The sequence below is a fragment of the Lepidochelys kempii genome, chromosome 6, assembly GCF_965140285.1.
Source record: "Lepidochelys kempii isolate rLepKem1 chromosome 6, rLepKem1.hap1, whole genome shotgun sequence".
Lineage (NCBI taxonomy): Eukaryota > Metazoa > Chordata > Testudines > Cheloniidae > Lepidochelys > Lepidochelys kempii.
Window position 1 is genome coordinate 19481658 of NC_136385.1, and position 20874 is coordinate 19502531.

Below are 20874 nucleotides of genomic sequence, written 5' to 3' on the forward strand. Positions count from 1 at the left end.
CTTCTCTCCAATCTCCTGAGTCTATCCTGACCTTAAACCACACCCAGCCACACTGCTTAGCTCTGTCTCTCCTGCTGACTTGTTGCTATGGGAATTGGGGTAAATGTCATTGAACTGCTGGGCTGCCATATAAGCCAAACCCACCTGTATTCCAGCAAATACTCAGCTGGAGAAACTTGACTTCAATGGAGCTATGACAGTTTACACTAGCTGCGAATCTGCCCCATTGACTGGACAGTTAAACCAATTCCTGAGCAGCCATGGTGAAGAGCTGTCCGGGCTGCAGCATTTCTGGGATAACAGCAGTAAAAAGGGGAGTTTTTTTAAAAAAAGGAAGGAACAATTTCTTACTTTAGAGTCTTTAAATTAGAGTTTGAAGCCTTCAGTGCTTGGCAGAGCAGGTAAATAGGAGAATGATGCGGCTTATCCTGATGATGTGCCCTGAAAAGAGAGAATAGACACTTTCTATGTTGTTCTCTGGAGACAAATTTTAATTCTATTTCCTGAATACTAAAATAGGCTCTTATATGGTATGATCATGCACTGCATAGGAGTTATTCTGCCATTTCAGTTCATTACATTCACACTTATATCCTCCAAACCAAAAATATATCAAGTACGCTTAGAAACACAGATATACATTTAAATACACAGAGTCAAACAGAATAGGTTCTGCTCAGTGTAACCCTTTCATTTTTTGAACTTGTGGTACTCTGAGCATTCACATGCAGTTCTAAAAACTCGCACCAATGGGAATGTCTCCAGTGGTTTTGCGCTCTTGTGTTGGTCAGTTGTTTTCAAATCAGTTCTGGAGATACACGAGGAATGATTGTGTTTCTCTAACTAAGAGAGTTGATTTTAATTTACCCAAAAAGAGGAGTCTTTGCTTACAATTTTAAGTATGATGACTCTCACTCAGCAATGTGTAATTGGTGTTGCATTTTGTGAAATCACATCACCATAACTAAGCGGAAATGGTGGCTTATTAGCTCCTGACACCAAAGAGAGTAACAGGGCAAGTTAATTTTAAGGCAGCATCGGTATAAGAAATAGTGCTGGATTATCATCATAATGGCAAATCCCAAACAGGCATAGCCTCCTTGCAGATCAAGCACCACCCGGATCAATCTCTACCTAGGACCTTACGATGGTCTGGCTGGATTCTCAATCTATGTACATTATTGGCATCCTTATTGCACCACCAAAGTTTCTAGCACCCATGTGACCACTGACCATGTAGTAGCATTCCTAGGTAAACGTGTTTTGTAATTCATTAAACCAAACCAGTGCTGATGGAAGCGGTTGCTGAGTTCAGCTATGAATATCTTCATTGCTGAGCTTGTCCTACCACTTAATATGGAGCAACCAACAAAGACAACAAGAATCAAAAATGTCAGTCCACTCCTCTTCAGCCTTCCTCAGTGGTGTTTTTATGAATGTAAATTGGTGAGACTGATACTGGAATGCTGTGTCCAGCTCTGATGTCAACATTTTTAAAAGGTTGTTGAAACATTTGAAAGGAGCCACAAAAATGATTTGAGGGCTGGAGAAAATGCCAGTGAGAGACTGAACAAGCTTTTTTTTTCCCTTTAGCTCAGTGAAAGTAAGATCAAGATTTCAGAGTGGTAGCCATGTTAGTCTGTATCAGCAAAAACAACGAGGAGCCCTTGTGGCACTTTAGAGACTAAAAAATTTATTTGGGCATAAGCTTTCGTGAGCTAAAACCCACTTCATCAGCTGCATGGAGTAGAACATACAGTAGGGAGATATAAATACACAGCATATGAAAAGATGGGAGTTGCCTTACCAAGTGGGGGGTCAGTGGTAACAAGCCAGTTCAATTTAAGTTGGAAGTAGGCAATTCTCAACAGTTGACAAGAAGGAGTGGAAATCACTTTTGTAGTGTTAATGAGGCCAGTGTAAACAAGGTGGCCAATTTCAAACAGTTGACAAGAAGGTGTGAGTATTTAGCAAGGGGAAATTAGTTTTTTGTAAAAACAACGAGGAGTACTTGTGGCACCTTACAGATTAACAAACTGATTTAGTTTTGTAGTGACCCATCCACTCCCAGTCTTTATTCAAGCCTAATTTGATGGTGTCCAGTTTGCAAATTAATTCCAGTTCTGCAGTTTCTCACTGGAGTCTGTTTTTGAAGTTTTTTTGTAGAAGAATTGCCACTTTTAAGTCTGTTATTGAGTGACCAGGGAGATTGAAGTGTTCTCCTACTGGTTTTTGAATGTTATAATTCTTGATGTTAGATTTATGTCTCAGCGCTAGCATGGACTCTACTAAGGCCCCAGTAGAACTGGCAAACGCTATCCAGAACCTGCAGGTGGTGGTAACAACCCTGCAATCGCAGAATGTGGCTCTGCAGGCACAGATTGCTCAGCTGGATGCTCCTACTGTGCCCTCCTGGAGCCGAAGACATATCTGATGGAGGCTGGGATAACTTTGGGGGATTTATGAACCAATGTCAGCTCCTGTTCTTCCTACACCCCCGATCATTCCCCATGGACCAGGCCCGGGTGAGGCTCATCTTAAGTTTGTTGATTGGGGAAGCCTTGGCCTGAGTTCCCCCACTCCTGGAAAAGTCCAGCCCCCTCTTGTAACAATTAGAGGAATTCATTCAAGCTGTGTCCATCATCTTTGGTGACATCAATCTGGTGCGGACCACCGAGGCAGCCCTTCAGGCCTTACAGCAGGGGATCAGCCTGTAGCCAAGTACACTGCTGAATTTTGTCAGTTGGCTTCTGACACCGGGTGGAACGAGGCAGTACAGTGTCACCATTTACTCCTGGGGTTAAACTAGGAGATTAAGGACGAGCTTGCCCGGGAGGACTCTCTATTCAGTTTGGACAGCCTGATTGAATTGTGCATCACAATTGATGATTGCCTCACAGAGTGGTGTTATGAGTGTACCTCAATTTTTCCAGAAGCTGCCACCCCTCAGGCCTCCGACACCCCAGGCACACAGGTCTTCCCCAGCATCAGAGCTCATGGAGGACCACCAGGTTTGCCTGCACCTCTCCGACTTGGAGAAGCACTGATGCCGGGTTTCAGGCTTGTGCCTATATTGTGGGAGACCTAGCCAGCTTGCCTTGATGTGTTCAGCAAAGATTTGGGAGGAAGTAGGGCTGGGAAATGCCAGGTCCCCAGCCCTTGGGGCGGGGCCCAGACTGAGCTGTTCTTGTCCCCTGTCCAGAAGCTCCCAGCACCCACCATAATCAGCACAGCGCAGAGACCCCAAGTCAGCTTCAAACGCAGCTCTGGACTCTTCTATTAATTTGACTACTGGTAAGCTCTGAGATCCCCCTAGAGGCCCTAGTTGGGGCCTCTAGGTAACTTCATGGATGTAAACTTTGTTAAGACCCATGTGGTTCACACCCTTATGGAAGGACCCTCCAGATCCGGTTGAGACTATTGATGGGTCTCTCCTCTCCTCAAGACCTGCCAGACCATGTCAGTAACAGTTATCACTCTCTGGGAGCATCAGGAAACCCTATGATTTGGATTAATCTGGGCCCCTCATGCTCCCATTATCCTAGGTATGCCCTGGCTTACCACCCATGAGCCTCACATTCACTCATAGAAGAGGACCGTACATTTTAATTCCAGGCATTGCTGGCTATCCTGCCGCCCAGGACCCTAGAAACGCACCACTGCAGTCTATGATACACGTCATCCACTGGAAGATCCTGACCCACAGACGGCAGGACCACGAGGACCCCCAGGGCCCTGTGTGGCCTCATCTGCTGTGGCCAAGATCCCCCACAAATGCCATGACTTGGCTGATGTTTTTGAGAAGGGGAAGGCAGACATCCTGCCACCACATCTGACTTACAATTGCCCAACTGATCTCCAGCCAGAAACCGAGATCCTGTTCGGTAAGATATCTGCCCTCTCTGAACCCAAACTTTGGGCTCTCCACCTGTATTTGAGGGAAAACTTTCAGAAGGGTTTCATCTACTCATCCAAATCCCCAGCAGATGCTCCAATCTTTTTTGTAAAGGTTTCTTCTGTCCATGTATTGACTATTGGGCCCTAGACAAGGTGGCTATATAGAACCACTACATGCTCCCTCTTCTCCATCTATAACCGTTCAGGGCCAAGAAGAAAATGTGGTTTGGCAGATTCTAGATTCTTGTCAGGTCCAAGGAAAACTACACTGTCTAGTTGACTGACATGGGCATGACCCAGATGAGTGTTCATGGGATCCTATAGAGCCCTGATCCTCCTGCACGTCTTCCACAACACTTACCCTGAGAATCCAGGTCCCGAGGCCCCTAGACAGTGCCCTCAAAGGAACTGTAGTGTCAGGAATCTGGGCATGCAGGAAAGCTAATCTCTGGGCAGCCTCATCACAACAGCTGGCCTGCAGTAGACTGCCTGATTAACCACGCAACCTGATTGGCTGCAGAGGCCAGCAGGCTAGCTCTTAAGCCAGCAGTGATAGCAGGAGACTGCTGGCTTCTCAGTGCTTGTGCCCACCACTGTGTCTGCTCCTGCCTTGCCCCTGAACTTGCCTCTATCCTGTCCCCTGCCTTGAACCCATCCTTGCCTGATACCCTTCCTGTTCCAGTTCCTGACCTCTGGTTTTGACCTATTGCTATGGCTCCTGACTATGGACTCTAGCTCAAACTTTGGTTCTGGTAACCAGTTTCTGCCTCCCAGTTTTACCATGGGCTTTGGCTTCTGTCCACTGACTACGGCTCTGACCCTGGCCACTAGGCTAGACTGCTCTCCTCCCAGTTCCTGACACTGAAAAAGATGGTCCTTCAACCCGGGGTGGGGCAGAGTTGATGTCTCTGAGAACTGAATATATGTGAGAAAGGTGCTTAGGCAAAGACTGTACATTGCTAGATTAAGTTTTAGACTTTTAGAACCATATTCTGTTTTGTTTTACTTCTATTTTTCTAACTTTATTCCTTATATTTGAACTCACTTGAAATCCTATCTGTTTATTAACAAACTTGTTTTACTATTAATCTAAACCAACGGTGCTGTGAGTGTACTAAAGTGAATGTCATCTCAAGTTCATGTGGCAAGTTGGTGTGTTTGGTCTCCCTAGAGGAACAAATGAACCTTATTATTTCTCTGAACTGTCCAGGAGAGGGCTGGACATTACAGGGCACACAGTTTTGGGGCAATTCAGGACTGGGAGTGTGTTGGGGTCATCTTGCTGGCTGTCACCAAGGCTTGTAGAATCCAGAGTATGACTGGCATGTTGCTGGCAGGCTTCTGGAGTCACAGTCTGCTGGACCAAGACTGCAGATCTACACAGACATTCAGGGTCTGACCTGCATGCCCATGTAGGCTGGCTGTTTCAGCCCAGGTTGGGAGCTACAGCAGCAAGGCATCGTGAGGTGATACAACCGCTCAATGGTCTGGATTGCACTCCCTAAACTGTGAGCCCTGTAACACTGTTATTACAAGAGCTTTAAGTCATAATCACATGGTTATTGCATGGTGAAACTACAGGGCAGAGTTGAGGTTGCCGGGGTCCCCTAACTATGCATTTCTATGTCTTAAAATAAATCCAAACATGTTCAATTTAACCTTAACTCTGAAGTTCCTGGGTTTGATAAAGTTTTGTTTGGGGATGATTTCAACATCCCTGTTATGCTGTTTACCCTGAATTACAGATATGTATTCTCAACTTTTTTTCTGGAAATATATGAGACACTGGGACAAAATTCACTATTAATTTGGGGAAATCTACTTTGTTTTAACGTATCTAAAAAAGTGTGCCTCCACCCACTCATGTAATTTCTGTTCAAAGACAGAACAATTGCAACTGAAATTGTCTATTGTTCTTTGCTTGCTTATGTTGTTTTTTCTTTGTTATTAATAAGTTATTCATAATTAATAAGTTAAGAATTTTTGCTAGTCTTCAATCATGGGGTCACCTAAAGCACATGTGATTAAACCTACTTGTGTCTAAAATAATGGGAGTCACATCCCTGAATTGGAAGATAAAGACACAATAATTAATATTTTCACTACTATTGCCTGTTTCCATAGACTATGGTTTTCAAAAAAAAATTATCCAGCACTCAACACTTCAAAGCATCCCATTTTCACCCACAACCCCGTGGCAATGGGACTTTGGTACTTGCACTACTTCCAGGGGAGCACGAGTTGGGGTGGGGGCATGCAGTGAATATGCATTGTTGTGTAATGCACACCTCAGTTCCCCAGAAAGCATGTATCTGCCAAGGGTATGCTTCTCCTATTCAGGCTCTTGGTCTTCGGCAGCATCCCATAGTATGGACATGCACTTGGCACATCGCCAAAGCCCTTGTTCTTCTTGGTACTTGTATAGTTCTGCTGCAGCTCATTGGCTTTGTCATGGGACAAAATTCAACCCAGCAGTATCCTTCTCCCACATTTGCTGCACTAGCTGCTGGTAACTTCTGGCATCCTCGTGACTACTACAGAGATGAGACTGGACATGCTCCTTTCTCCAGACAGAAAGGAAGTCCAAGACCTCAGCACAGAACCATGCATAGGGCATGAATGTGGCAATGGCCTCAGGATCCATGTACTTGCAAATACATGCTTTGGGGATGCTGTTAATCCTTCCACATTTAACTGTTCAGTGCTCTGCTTTCAAAACATGTGCACAAGGCATCCCTGACTCTGGGTCCCCTGGTGAGGGAGACACCAGTTAGAGGAAGCTCTCTGGGTGTTCATAACAAGCTAAATGTCTCTCCACTCTCCCTCCAACCCATCTGAGAGTCTCTTGGCCTTGCTCTCACATATATTATGCAAAACTCAACAAGCACTAATAACATGACTCGGACGTCTCCCAAAAGTGTCAAGCCTTGTCATGAGACACCTACATCTTCCTTTCAGACTTCTACATGCATAGTCAGGTCACATATACACTTGGAGTTCTGGGTCTGATTCCCAGCTCACGTAGACATACTCACACTAGCTCTCATTGAGCTACTGTATGTCTATATGAGCAGGGAATCACACCCATAACTCCAAGTGTAGAGGCAGCCTTTGTGCCAAGGACATTAATGAAAATATTAAATAAGATCAGCCCCAAGACTGATCCTCGAGGAACTCCAATAGTAACCTCCCTCCAGCCCGCTCGTTCACCTTTCAGCATAACCCACTGTCATCTCCTCTTTAGCCAGTTCCTTACCCACCTTACAATTCTTGTACTATTCAGTTATGCTCTAATAAATTTGTTAGTCTTTAAGGTGCCACAAGACTCCTAGTTGTTTTTGCTGAAACAGATGAACACAGCTACCCCTCTGAATCTTTTCTAATGTAATTAATCATTTATCATGTAGTACCATGTCAAAAGCTAAACTGGAGTTCAAATATATTATTTCTTTTATCTAAAAAAATAATTATCTTCTCAAAAAAAATCAGTGTAGTCTGGCACGATCTTCCTTTGGTAAATCCATGTTGTATAACATCCCCCTTTCTGTTTCCCTCCAAGACTGTAAGTGTTCTTTCCTTTGACATTTGTTCTAAAACCTTGAACACTATTGAGGTCAGACTAATGGACCTGTAGTTGCCCCAATCACTATTCTCCCACCTCCCTTAAATATAGGTGCAACATTGGCTATTCTCCAGTGATACAGCACCACTCCAAAATGACAGATCTGACAGAATGGCTTAAAAGTGAGGCATTTAGTATCTCCAGTTACCCCTTTGCTAACTTTGGAGGCTATCTCCCTCAGGTATATTCCCAAAAGGTAGAGATAGCCCCCTGGAATAGAGCCTGCCAGCCAGCCAGGCACATACCCTGGGCTGGTATTTATCCATATGGACCGTCTTAGAGATGTTGCTTGAATGGAGAGGAATGACCATTTATAAGGGCTGCCCTGGAAAGTAGAGCTGGTCAGAAATTTTCTGATGAAACTTAATTCAAGAATGCAGATTTGCTGGACTGAGACATTTCCCTGAATTTATTGTAGCTTCTACTAAACTTCTGCTAGTGTTCCAGGGTCCACAGCTCCTCAGGAGGATGCCTGCCAGCCCTGATGTGCTGACCAGTATCAGGTCTCAAGGGACTTTTAGGCTCACTGCTCCATGGCTCTGGGTAACACCTGCCATGCAGACTGACCCAGGATCCATGGCCCTGGTGCTGCAGACTTCAGGCTGTCTCAGGAGTCAAAGCCCTGATGTCCCTGACCCTGGGACAGTCTACATAGCAGGACTGCTTCAGACTCCCAGACCCTGGGAGCTTGGGGCAGCTGTTAAGTGAAATTGAATGTCAAAAATGTCAATTTCACTCAGCAGCTGCCAGTCTGGGAATCAAATATCTTTCTGGAAACATCATGTGACTCCTTCCAACTTCTCCCTCCTCTCCCTTCTCACTCCTGCTCCTCTTTTGAAAAGCCTTGTATCTGACTGTCCTTTCCTCTCTGCATTGTTGTCATCTATCACCTATGCAGCTCCTCCCTGTCAGTCTTCCTCTGATTTTGACTCCTGGCTCTTTCTTCCTCTCCTCACAATCTCCCACACTCATCATCAGTGACTTCAACTTCTATGTTGTTGATCCATCTGACCCTTTAGCCACCAGCTCCTCACTCTCATCTCTTCATTCAACCTGCAAACCCGGTTCAACTCTTCCACTCCCCAAAAGGCCCATTTCACCAAACACTACTCTCCCCATTACTGAATTCCCCCTCTCTGACCATCCCCTGGTCTCTTTCACCATCCGCATCTGTCACTCTGTAAAGTCTTGCCACCGGGTCATTCTGTGACTTTGAGTCCAACAATGTGTATTACTTCTCTTCTTCCAGCCCTCTGCCCCCTTTTTTTCAATCAACATGGTCATTGATTCTCTCCCTTTGCCACCTTTGGCTCTTTTCCCCCTCTCCCCCAACACAAGGTCCACACCCCCCATCCCTGGCTCACTCCCAACATCCATTTCCTCTGCTCCTGCTCCACACAGCTGAGTGTGTGACATTGCACTCATATGTGTTATGAAAATATGCTTGTGAATATGAACATGACATAACTGGAATAGGCCTTATGCGAAAGGCCCCTTGTAAGGTATCATTGAAAAAGTTGTAATCTGCTGAATGTGATTTTCTTATTGTATGCATGTATCATTATTATATCTGAATATGAAGTATAAATCTGAGGTTCTATTGTAATTATGCTAAGTGAGGGCCATTAATGGTGCTTTAGGAACTTGATGGCTCCCATTTACCAGAATCAGAACCAGAACAATTGGCCGTGAAAGGTTTTGTTTACCTGCAAGCCTTCCTGTGTATGTATGGGCCAGCCTATGAACAATGGAAACTGGGATCTTATAAAGACATGTGACCATGTCACCTGATACTGGAATCCATCTTAAATTTGGTACTTTTCGACAGGGGGGTGGGGAATCAAACAAAGGTTTCCCGCATTAGGGAAATTCTGTTTAAGGCGGGGGAAGTAAACAATGAGAGTCTTCAGCTGGCTTTAGAGACTGCCTCCCCACCCCAAAGAGATACCTGAAAACACCTGGAAAAAAAAGGATTGTAACCACAGGGGTGGGAGAGAACTGCTGGACTCAGGTCAGAAAAGACAACACTGACCTGAGAAGGACTTTACCTGAAATAACATCTAGGGTGAGAAGCTATCATTTGTAACCAGTTTCTTAGTCTACTAAGTTTAGCCTTGCATGTTTGTTTTATTTTTCTTGGTAAGTTACTTTGTTCTGTCTGTTACTTTTTGACCACTTAAGTTCTACCTTTTATACTTAATAAAATCACTTTGGTTTATTAATAAACCCAGTGTAAGTAGTTGTTACCTGTGGGGGCAAACTGTTTGTGCATATCTCTCTTTCTTTGATAAAGAGGATGAACAATATGAATTTATATTGTATAAAATTTTATACAGTGTAAGGCAGATTTTTCTGGGGTTTAGATCCCTTTGGGGCTGGGTATCTGAGTGCTGGAGACAGGTATCTTGCTGTCCTGTTTTCAGTGAAGGGGCATGGCCCAGACCCTGGGTCTGTGTTACAGCAGGCTAGCATGTCTGGCTCAACAAGACAGGGTACTGGGGGCCCAGGCTGGCAGGGAAAACAGGCTCAGTGGTAATTTCAGCACATCAGGTGACCGTTCCAAGGGGGTCTCTGTGACTGAACCCGTCACAGAGTGTCTCTGGCAGAAATCATATGAACAACCTGACTTCCTCCACTACAGATTTGTTCTCTCCTCTTTCAGTTCTGCCATCTTCCTATCTAAACAACTCTTCTTCTCCAACTTAATTGAATCCCACGCCTGTAATCCCAGTCAACTATTCATCGCCTTTGACTTCCTCTTCCCTCCCCGGTACCGCACTTTCCTTGGCACAGGATATCACTAAATTCTGATCCCTCGCCTTGCCCCACCTCACACTGCCCTGCTACCACTCACCCCTCCTTCTCCTCAGCCACTGACACAGAAATTTCTTGTCTGCTTTTCTCCTCCAATCCCTCCAACCGTGGCAGTGACCCTGTGACAGGGTTTACCAACACCGCATTGGTTAGGCAAGGGTTAAAGAGGTGCTCTGGGCCCCTCACCTCTGCTGGGTATGCTCTCAGTGGAGGGCACATTGAAAAGGGAGTTTCTCAGCTCAGTCTGGGCTGACTGAGGAGGAGAGAAGTCAGGTGCAGCAGCCTCCTGCAGGGAAGCTGCCAGGGCTCCATGCTGACAGGACCGAGACACTGGAAGCCTATTGACTGGAAGCCCATTGAGCTGGGTGATGACTCGCTGAGGCCAGTGGAAGCGACTCCGCAGATGGATCAGAGGGGAACACAGGAGAGACCCCAAGTCCAACTCATGATGACATAGGAAGGACTGGAACAAGGGTAAGAAGTGACTCGGGGAACTCGTTTAGGGGCATCAGGCCTTGAGCCCTGTGCAAGGGCCACTGTTTGGAAGGGCCCTAGGTCAGAACCTGGTGGAGTAGGGTGGGCCCATGTTCCCCTACCACCCACCCTTTGCCAATAGGCAACACTACCTTGAACTATAGCTGCTAGGCAAAACAGCCTTTGGACTCTACCAGAGGGTAACACCACCCTGAGCTACAGCTGCTAAGTGAGGTGGCCTATGGACTCTTGCCAGTGGGTGACACTACCTGAAACTGTAACTGCCAAGGAAATTGACTCTTGGACTCCCACAGTTAGGCTTTACACTGTGGAGTGTCACATTTAGGCAGTACTTCTGGCCCAGAACACACAGCCAACCCCCCCCCCCCCCCCCCCACACACACACACACACTTGGTGGAGAATGCGGACATTGTCTGGGTCCTGTTAGAAAGGCAAGAGAGAGAGTTAAGGGGACTAAGTGGCAAGGAAACCACGGACACAGGAAAGCTGCTGAAGTGGTTGTTGGAGAGCCAGCAGCAGCAGGTGGCCCAACGGCATCAGGGGCAGCTGCTACAACATGTTGCGGCCCAACAGCAACAACCGAGGGCCCAGCCACAAGAACAGCAGCAACAGCTGATGCAGGAGTTGGCGGCCTAGCGCCAGCTGCAGCAAGAATTTTTGATTCAACTGATGTCAGCACAACTACATCCGCAAGGGGAAGCCAATGTCCCCACGCCCGGGCTGGTGGGAGACAACCCCCCTGCCAGGCTGCCCATATCAGCGCACAAAACCGGGACCTGTGGATGACCCTTAGGCCTTCCTGGTCACCTTCAAATGGGTGGCCACCACCACATGCTGGCCACCAGAACACTGGGCTACCAAAGTGGTCTCCTATTTAACCAACCCCACACAAGCCACATATCAGATCCTAGACCCTATGGAGGTGCTGGACTATGCCAAGATAAACGCTGCCACTTGGGCATCAGTCCAGAAATGTTCCAACAGAGGTTTCATCAGGAGAAATCACCCCTGAGGTCCAACCCCATGTGGTGGCCCAATGTCTGGGTGAAGCACTACAGGCCATTGACCCTGTCCGAAGTGGTGATGCTCATAGAGGATTGCATGACTTAAAAGGACCTGGCCCCTTCGGCCCCAAGTCAGGAAGCCGTGGGAGTAAGGAACCGAATACCAGCAGAGGTCAGGTGAGGTGAGAAGAACAGGGACCACTGACCTGACCACTCTGAAAGAGATACACTCAGCCACAGAGAAGAACAGGGAAGATGAAAAACCCTGGAGAGAAGGAGACACACCATCCTAGAAAGGAGCACGCTGGCAGGGGTCCCGAAGGGCCAATGCTTTGAGGGAGGGGCTTTTCAGGTTGGAGTGCCCCTTTATGGATTGTAGCTATATAAAGGCATGGGCCACAGGCCCACAAGCTCAGAAGAAGGACACGCCCAATCTACTGCTCCAGTGTGGGTCAACGGCACCCAGATAATGGGCCTGGTGGATTCCAGGTGCAGCCAAACTCTTGTCCGGACCAGCCTGGTGGAATTCCCTGACACAGCACAGGCCCATATCTATCATCTGTGCATCCATGGAGATGGACAGTCCTACTCAGAAACCAAGGTACAGCTTAAAGTAAAAGGCCATGAGGAACCTGCCAGGTCAGCCTAGTGACTACCCTTGCCTATCCTGTAATCCTGGGATGGGACTAGAGGTGGTTTCCTGAAACAATGGAGATCCTGAAGCAATGGAGCAGCAACCACCCCACAGAAACAAACCCAGGCCCAAAAGTGAGGGGTTTCATGGTCCAAAAGGAGATGGAGGACTCAGATGAGAGTCCCTCAGACCAGGCAGAGCCAGCAGTGTCATGCCCCACAGATGTGGAGGCATTGGAAAAGACAGGCCAAGAATGCTTGATGAACAATGAGGACTTTTTGTGGGAGCAGAGAGAAGACCAGACCCTAAGTCCTGCCTGGGACCAGATAGTTACCCCTGACAGGGAGGGGACTGGGGACCTCAGACATCACAGGGACCTACCTTTGAAATCCACAACAAGAGACTGTACCAGTAACAAAAGACCCGCAAACCCAGAAGATGCTGCAGCAGCTGTTAGTTCCCAAGATGTTCCAGCAGGAGCTATTACTCCTGGCCCACTCGGTGCCATGTGCCAGACACTTGTGTAGAGACAAGACACTGCAAAAGGTAGCCCACATTTTTTTTTTTGGCCAGGCATCCAAATGTTTCTGTGCGATTTCTGTGCCTCAAGCCCTGGGTGCCAGCTGAAAGGGCCCAATGGGATGCCCAAGGCACCCCAATTCCAATTCCCATAAAGGGAATACTGCCTGAGTGGGTAGGAATGCACCTGGTAGGACCCCTGAAGAAGAGTAGGTCTAGGTTCTGGTATATACTGGTGATTGCAGACTATGCCACCCAGTATCCTGAGGCCATTCCATTGTGCACAACGAAGGCACCCACCACAGTGGGCAAGCTAATGAAGGTCTTCACCAGGATTGGAATCCCGAAGAAAATCCTGATGGACGGAAAGTCCAACTTCTTGTCTCAGTTGAAGAAAGTGTTGTAGATTACTGAAAATCCAGGTCCTCAAGACATCAGTCTACCATCCAGAGACTGACAGGCTGGTGGAATGGTTCAATGGCAGCCTGAAATCCACACTAAGTAAATTCATTGACACCAACCCACAACACTGGGATAGGCTACTACCAGTGTTGTTAATTCACCAAAGGCTAGGTACCCCAAGCCTCTTCGGGATTTCCCCATTTTGAGCACTTGTACGGGTGGCAGCCCAGGGGGATTCTAGATCTCCTATGGGAAACTTGGGAGAAGCAAGAGTCCTGGGTCATAGGCTCAGTACCGTATATATTGCAACTACGGGAACAACTCTAGACATTGGGCGGGATGGTGGTGAGGGGGTTCACCAGGGAGAATCTACTGAGAGCCCAACAAACCCAAGAACACCTATACAATTGGGAACCCAACTGCAGATGTTTGAGCCAGATGACCAAGTATTACTGTTACTGGTGGCAAGAGCCGTTTGAGGTGGTCCAGAGGGTAGGGATCATGAACTACAAAATCCGCCTGCCAAGGCAATGGAAGGAGATGCAAATTTAAAGTTTGTTGATATCCCTAGCACCAGAACTGGTACCTCAAGCATTGGCTCTACCAGACCCAACCTCTCTCCCAGTGGGCCTGGATCTCAGCGTGGAACAACAAGCCCAACTGAGTCAATGGTCCTGGGCCTTCCCTGCGATAGTCTCAACATGACCAGAGAGGATGAGCCTGACTCACTATCACATCACCAATACACTCTGGGACAGAAGGTACAGGACCGCCATCGCCCCTTGCCAAAGAAACTTAAGGCAATTCTAGTCCTGGGGGCTGTCGAAGAATCCCGTAGTGAGTGGGAAGTGAGCCCCATCATCCTAATATCAAAAACAGATGGCTCAATGAGGTTTTGCATCGACTTCAGGAAAGTTAATGCTCTATTTCACTTTGACACCTACCATTAGGTGATGTTGCCAGCCCAGAGAACACAGCCAGCCCCTCAACAGACCCCATCCCATCCCATCTCCTGAGCTCCCTCTCTCTCATCCACTCCCTCTTATTTTTAACTTCTCACTCTCCTCTGGCTCTTTTTGCCCTCACTATACAAGAATGCTTTAGTCTCTTTCTTCTTCAAAATCCCACCCTTGCCCCACTTGCCCCTCCATCTACTGCCCCATCTCCATTCTCTCTAAACTCATTGAATTTGTTGTCTACAATTGCTGTCTGGAAATACTCTCCCCAATTCTATCCTAGACCCTCTTCAATCCAGCTTCCATCCCTTGCACTCCCCAGAAATCACTTTTGATAAAGTCTCTAATGACCTCTTCCTGGCCAAAGCTCAGAACCAGTACTCCATGCTCATCTGCCTGGGCCTGTTGGCCACCTTTGAAATCATCAATCATGCTCTTCTTGAAATATTGCCCTCCATTGGCTTTCATGATTCAGTCCTCTCCTGTTTCTACCCCACCTCTCTAATGGTTCCTTCAGTGCTTTGTTTGGAAGAGCCTCCTCATCCCCCTCTAACTTTCTGTGAGTGTTCCACAGGGACCCATCCTTGATTCCTCCTCTTCTCCCTCCACATCTTGTCTCTGGGCAATCTTATTTGTAAACACAAACTTAACTACCATCTCTATACTGATGACTCACAGATCTACCTTTCTGCTATGGGCCTTTCTTTTACTGTTCAAACGAAAATCTCAGCCTGTCTCTGACCTTCCCTTGTGGATGTCTCACTGTCAGTTTAAACTCAACATAGCCAAAACAGATTCCTGAATCTTCCCATCAAGCCTTCCTCCTCCTTTTTTCTCAGTCACTGTGAACAGCACCATTGTCCTCTTTGTCACTCAGGCCCATAACCTCAGTGGTCATCTTTGACTCAGCCTTCTCTATAAATCTTCACATCCAGGATGCATCTGACTTCTGCCAATTCTTCCTGAATAACAGCTCGAAGATTACATGGCAAAAAAGTTGTTAACCAGAGTTAAGGTTGCTCAGCGATGACTTGTGCTCTTCTAGAACATTGAAGTCAGCAAAACTCAAGCTTGTGTAAACCAGGAAATGCATAGTGAAGGTACACATCCACACAACCATAAATCTACCTTCTCTGAGGCTGGCAATAGCCACTAGGAATTATCTCCATGTATTCCAGCTGCATTCACTTGTTAGATTGGGTGTAGCTGTATTGAATTATGATGGAGATAGTTAGTGCAGGTTGAAAGAGCTGTGACTGTGATATGAGGTGATCTGTGAGGCTCTGGCCTTCTAGGTGGGTGGGAGGTGAGCCTCTCTTCCTGACCCCTGTGTGAGTAACCAAAGGAAACAGGTGAATATGAACCTTGGGAGATCCAGTATGCCTCATTTCAGTTTTGTGTTGTGTAGGCTATTTCACTAGCAGGGCACAGGGGTCTTCTTACCATGGGGATAATCACTAGTTAGGTAGCAGATGAGTGTGTTCTGTAGGTTTAATGAAAGGTAAGTGAAAGTACAGTGTTTGATGGTATTGGGTGCGTAAGGGTGATGTTGTAAAACAGGCTTGAAGATGTAAAAGTTAGTAATTGTGGTGGTTCTGTGAAGTAAGCTCATGTATAAGAGGGAAGGTGTAGGGAGCTCCTGTTCAGTACAGAGCAAAGGCAGAGTGTGAGCATGTGTTAAGGATTTATTGGGGCAGGGCTCAAAGAGGATACACATAAGTTTGCATGGGCATGTACCTTAACTGCATTTCCTGGGTATTCACAAGTTTGAGATTTGCTGAACCTAATGTTCTGGAAAGGCAAAGATACCACCGGGCAGCCTTAACAATGTTTTTTCCCATTTAATTTTCTAGTTTTTTTTAACAGAATAGAAATGTTGTTAGTGGTCATTTAAGTAGCTTAATTATCATTTAGGTGTGCAGTGCAGATGTTCCTGTGCACAGGTAACAAATAACGTCTAGCTCTTACATAGCACTTTTTATCAGTAGATCTCAAGGAGGCAAATGCCATTATTCTACTTGTAGAGAATGAGAAACTGAGGCACAGAGAGGTGAAGTGACTTGGGTTAAAGTCACCCAACAGGAAGGTGGTAAACGTGGGAATAGAGCCCAGGCCTGGATGAGAGCAATATGTCTGAAGCGTAATCTAGCTAAGACTGAGGTAATGCTCAGACTGGGAGAAGCAACTCGATGATATGATGAGGCAGATATCTCACCCTTTGATTGCAAACATGAAACGTTAAATCTGGGAATGTACTGGATCTTCAGCTGCCACCGAAAGATCAGATGGCAATAATGTCCAAGAATGCTTTTTACCAGCTGTAACTGCAAGGAGATTGTATCCATTTCAGTCGGATGTGGACCTCACAACCATAATCCATGCCTTTCTCACCCCAGAACTGGATTACTGCAGTGTGCTTTATTTGAGGCTACACCTTAGGTCAATCCAGAAACTTAGGCTAGTGCACAATGCAGTAGTCTGCCTCTTAAGTAGTGCTTCCCAGGGGCAGCACATGTCACTGGGTTCTCCACAATTTCCATTGGTTACCTACTGGTTTCCAATTTGAATTTGAGGAGCTAGTTTTGGTTATAAACACCAAAGGCTATGTTTACACTGCAACTGGGAGGTGTGTTTCCCAGCCCTGGCAGACAGACTTGTACTAGCTCTGCTCAAGCTAGTGTGCTAAAAATAGCAGTGTGGACATTGCAGCATGAGCGGTGGCTTAAGCTAGCCACCTGTGTTTGCACCCAGAGGGTCAGGCCAGCTTGAACTTGGGTGGCTAGCCTGACCAGTTGCCCATGCTGAAACATCCACACTCCGAAGTTCCCGATCCTCTGCTCTATCCCTGACTCTGGCTTCGACCCTTGGCTTGATGCCTGATTCTGATTCCAGTTTGACCCCGGCTCATCCCCTGACTCTGATTCCAGCTTTAACCCTTGGCTTAACTTTTGATTCTGACTCCACCTTTGACCCTTAGCTTGACTCCTCACTCCATCTCCATGTCCAACCCTGGCTCCTGACTCCAACCATTAGGCATGACCACCCATGTCCTTGTCCTTATAGCTTGCTCACACCACTGGAACTCCTCTGGGTGGGCCCAGCATACGATGGACCCAGCAGAGTCCCCTGTACCTCAGAGGGCATCAGCACTGCACAAGCAGGTGATCCATCTCTAGGCGGACAACTGAGTATTACAGGCACAAAAGGTGCAGCCAGCTGCTGAGAATCAGGCGTTGCTAGAGTAAGACCATCAACTCCACACAGAGAATGCTGTGCTCTGGGCCCGTCCATCTGCACTGTCACCTGAGCTTGGTCCTACTATCCCACTGCCCAAACACTTTGATGGGAGCAGCCCCAAGTTCTGAGCCTTCATGAATCAATGCTGCCTCTTGTTCTTGCTTCTGCCACAGACATACGCTTCTGACCAGGCCAAGGTAGGCCTGGTAATCATCCTGCTGACTGGGCAGGCATTAGATGGGCTTCTCCCCTGTTGAAACCCTGAAATCTGGTGCTATCCAATTCGGATGCCTTCCAGTGAGCTTTATTTGTAAGTCCACCTGACCTGTTGGAGATCCACCCTCTTTGTTTTTAAAAAAAAAAGAAAAGAAAAGAAAAAAATGGAAGCCTACAACTATGTGTGGATTATTGGGGCCTGAATCAGATCACCATTAGAAACGGATACCCATTACCACTAATCCCCAAGCTAATGGACCATGTGAGCACCGCTTGAGTATACACAAAGCTAGATCTCCAGGGGATGTACAACCTAGTATGTGTTAGAACAGGGGATGAATGGAAGACTGTCTTTCCAACTCATTATGGTCACTTCAAGTATCTCATGATGCTCTTTGATTTGACAAACACACCCACAATGTTCCAACATTTTATTACTGACATACTTTGGGGCATACTGGATCAATATTTGGTAGAACACCTGGATAACACTTATTTTTTCGGACAACACCAAACAACACACCATGCACGTCTGTTCCATCCTGAAGAGGCTGCACTAACATGGCCTCTATGCTAAGCTAGAAAAGCGTGCCTTGGATCAGTCCTCCATAGAAATCTTAAGGTTCATCCTACATCCCACTGGTATTGAAATAGACCTGCACAAGGTAAAGGGAGGCCTCAAGTGGAACGTTCCATGATGCTGCCATGAACTACAACATTTCCTGTGGTTTGCAAGCTTCTATTGGCTGTTCATCCTGATCACTCGTCTTACTGTCCTGCACTAAAAAAACACCAGGTTCCTCTGGTTTCCTGAGGCCCAGCAGGCCTTTGAGGAAGTAAAACTCATGTTTACCACCACTCCTATATTGGTCAGCCCGGACACCACACAAGCCTTCATAATTGAAGTGGATGCTTCCAAATTGGCAATTGCAGTGGTAGTAACCCAAAAGTACAGTCCTCAACAATTCCTACATCCATGTGCCTTTTACTCCAGGAAATTCTCACCCACAGAGCAAAATTACAACATTTTAGACAAAGAATTCATGGCAAATAAGATTGCCTTTGAAGAGTGGCATCACTATCTGTAAGGGGCCTGATACCCCATTCAGGCATACACCATCATAAAAACCTAGAATATCTGCATTGGTCCAAAGTCCTCAATCAATGACAATTTAGGTAGGCCTCATTCTTTCTGTGCTTTGATTTCCTAATCTCCTATCATCCAGGAACCAAAAATAGCATGGCTGATGCTCTGTCTCAAAAGGGAGAATATTATGCTGACCTGAAGGACTCAAACCCTAAAATCTCCTGTGTCCTCAAACCTTGTAACTTTCTGGGCATGGCTTCCCACCAAGACTTGCTCACCCTCATACAGCCCATGGGATCCCTCCTGATAAGCAGAATCCATAAGCAAGGAACTCCACAAAGTCCAAGACAGGGTACCTAAATGAAGGGGCATATACATGTTCCCCCCCGCCCCACCGGCCTCCAAGGACTACAGATCTACAAGTATGTCATAACTCCCCACTGGTACGATATTTTGGTCACTTTAAAACTGTGTGCCCAGTCTCTTGTCTCTTCTGATATTCTTGTATGAGGGCCAGAGCACAGGCCTATGGGTCTCTTGAAATGCATGGACCCACTCCAAGGTACTGCACAATAAACCCTTCAGACTCATTCAACCCCTCAAGACTCCATCCGGCCTCTGGACAGTTCCCCTGGATTTTTGTAGTAGAATCACTGAGTCCAGTGGGTTCATGACCATTCTCACAGTAATGGACCACCTCACAAAGATGGCACTCTTCATCATCTGCCCTGGCCCAACCTCCTCCTCCACCTGCCTGGCTCTGGGTGGATCAAATTGTCTACCTTCATGTCTTCCTGGAGCACATCAACCCTGACCGCAGTGTGTAATTTATCTCCCACACTGGCGAGGAGTTCTCTGGATTCTGGGCATTCTCCTCTCTCTCCTTCACCTACCATTCCCAGACAAAAGACCAAATGGAAAGAACTAACCAGATCCTGGAACAGTATCTTCAATGCTACATAAAATTCCACCGGAACAACTGGCCCTTGCTGCTACCTCAGGCAGAATTCATGTACAATTATGCAGAAGGATTCACCAAGGGCAAGTCATGCCTGACTAACCTAATTGCCTTCTATGATGAGATAACTGGCTCTGTGGATGAGGGGAAAGCAGTGGACGTGTTAATCCTTGACTTTAGCAAAGCTTTTGATACGGTCTCCCACAGTATTCTTGCCAGCAAGTTAAAGAAGTATGGGCTGGATGAATGGACTATAAGGTGGATAGAAAGCTGGCTAGATCATCGGGCTCAATGGGTAGTGATCAATGGCTCCATGTCTGGTTGGCAGCTGGTATCAAGTGGAGTTCCCCAAGGGTCGGTCCTGGGGCTGGTTTTGTTCAATATCTTCATTAATGATCTAGAGGATGGCATGGATTGCACCCTCAGCAAGTTTGCAGATGTCACTAAATTGGGAGGAGAGGTAGATACGCTGGAGGGTAGGGATAGGATACAGAGGGACCTAAACAAATTGTAGGATTGGACCAAAAGAAATCTAATGAGGTTCAACAAGGATAAGTGCAGGACGGAAGAATCACATGCACTGCTACAGACTAGGGACTGAGTGGCTAGGCAGCAGTTCTGCAGAAAACAACCTAGAGGTTAGAGTGGATGAGAAGCTGGATATGAGTCAACAGTGTGCTCTTGTTGCCAAGAAGGCCAATGGCATTTTGGGATGTATAAGTAGGAGCATTGCCAGCAGATCGAGGGACGTGATCATTCCCCTCTATTCGGCATTGGCGAGGCCTCATCTGGAGTACTGTGTCCAGTTTAGGGCCCCACACTGCAAGAAGGATGTGGAAAATTTGGAGAGAGTCCAGCAGAGGGCAACAAAAATTATTAGCGGCCTGGAGCACATGACTTATGAGGAGAGGCTGAGGCAACTGGGATTGTTTAGTCTGCAGAAGAGAAGAATGAGGGGGGATTTGATAGCTGCTTTCAACTACCTGAAAGGGGGTTCCATAGAGGATGGAGCTAGGCTGTTCTCAGTGGTGG

The 20874-nt window shown here is 46.7% G+C and overlaps 1 protein-coding gene across 1 annotated transcript in view; it reads right to left on the reverse strand.

Annotated features, from left to right (window-relative positions):
- The window catches only part of LOC140913584 (NACHT, LRR and PYD domains-containing protein 12), a 176261-nt gene that overhangs the window by 94262 nt on the left and 61125 nt on the right, over positions 1-20874 (reverse strand). Inside the window, exon 5 of the mRNA XM_073350311.2 lies at positions 352-441. Coding sequence (XP_073206412.2) covers positions 352-441 — 90 coding nt within the window. The remainder of the gene's footprint in view (positions 1-351; positions 442-20874) is intronic.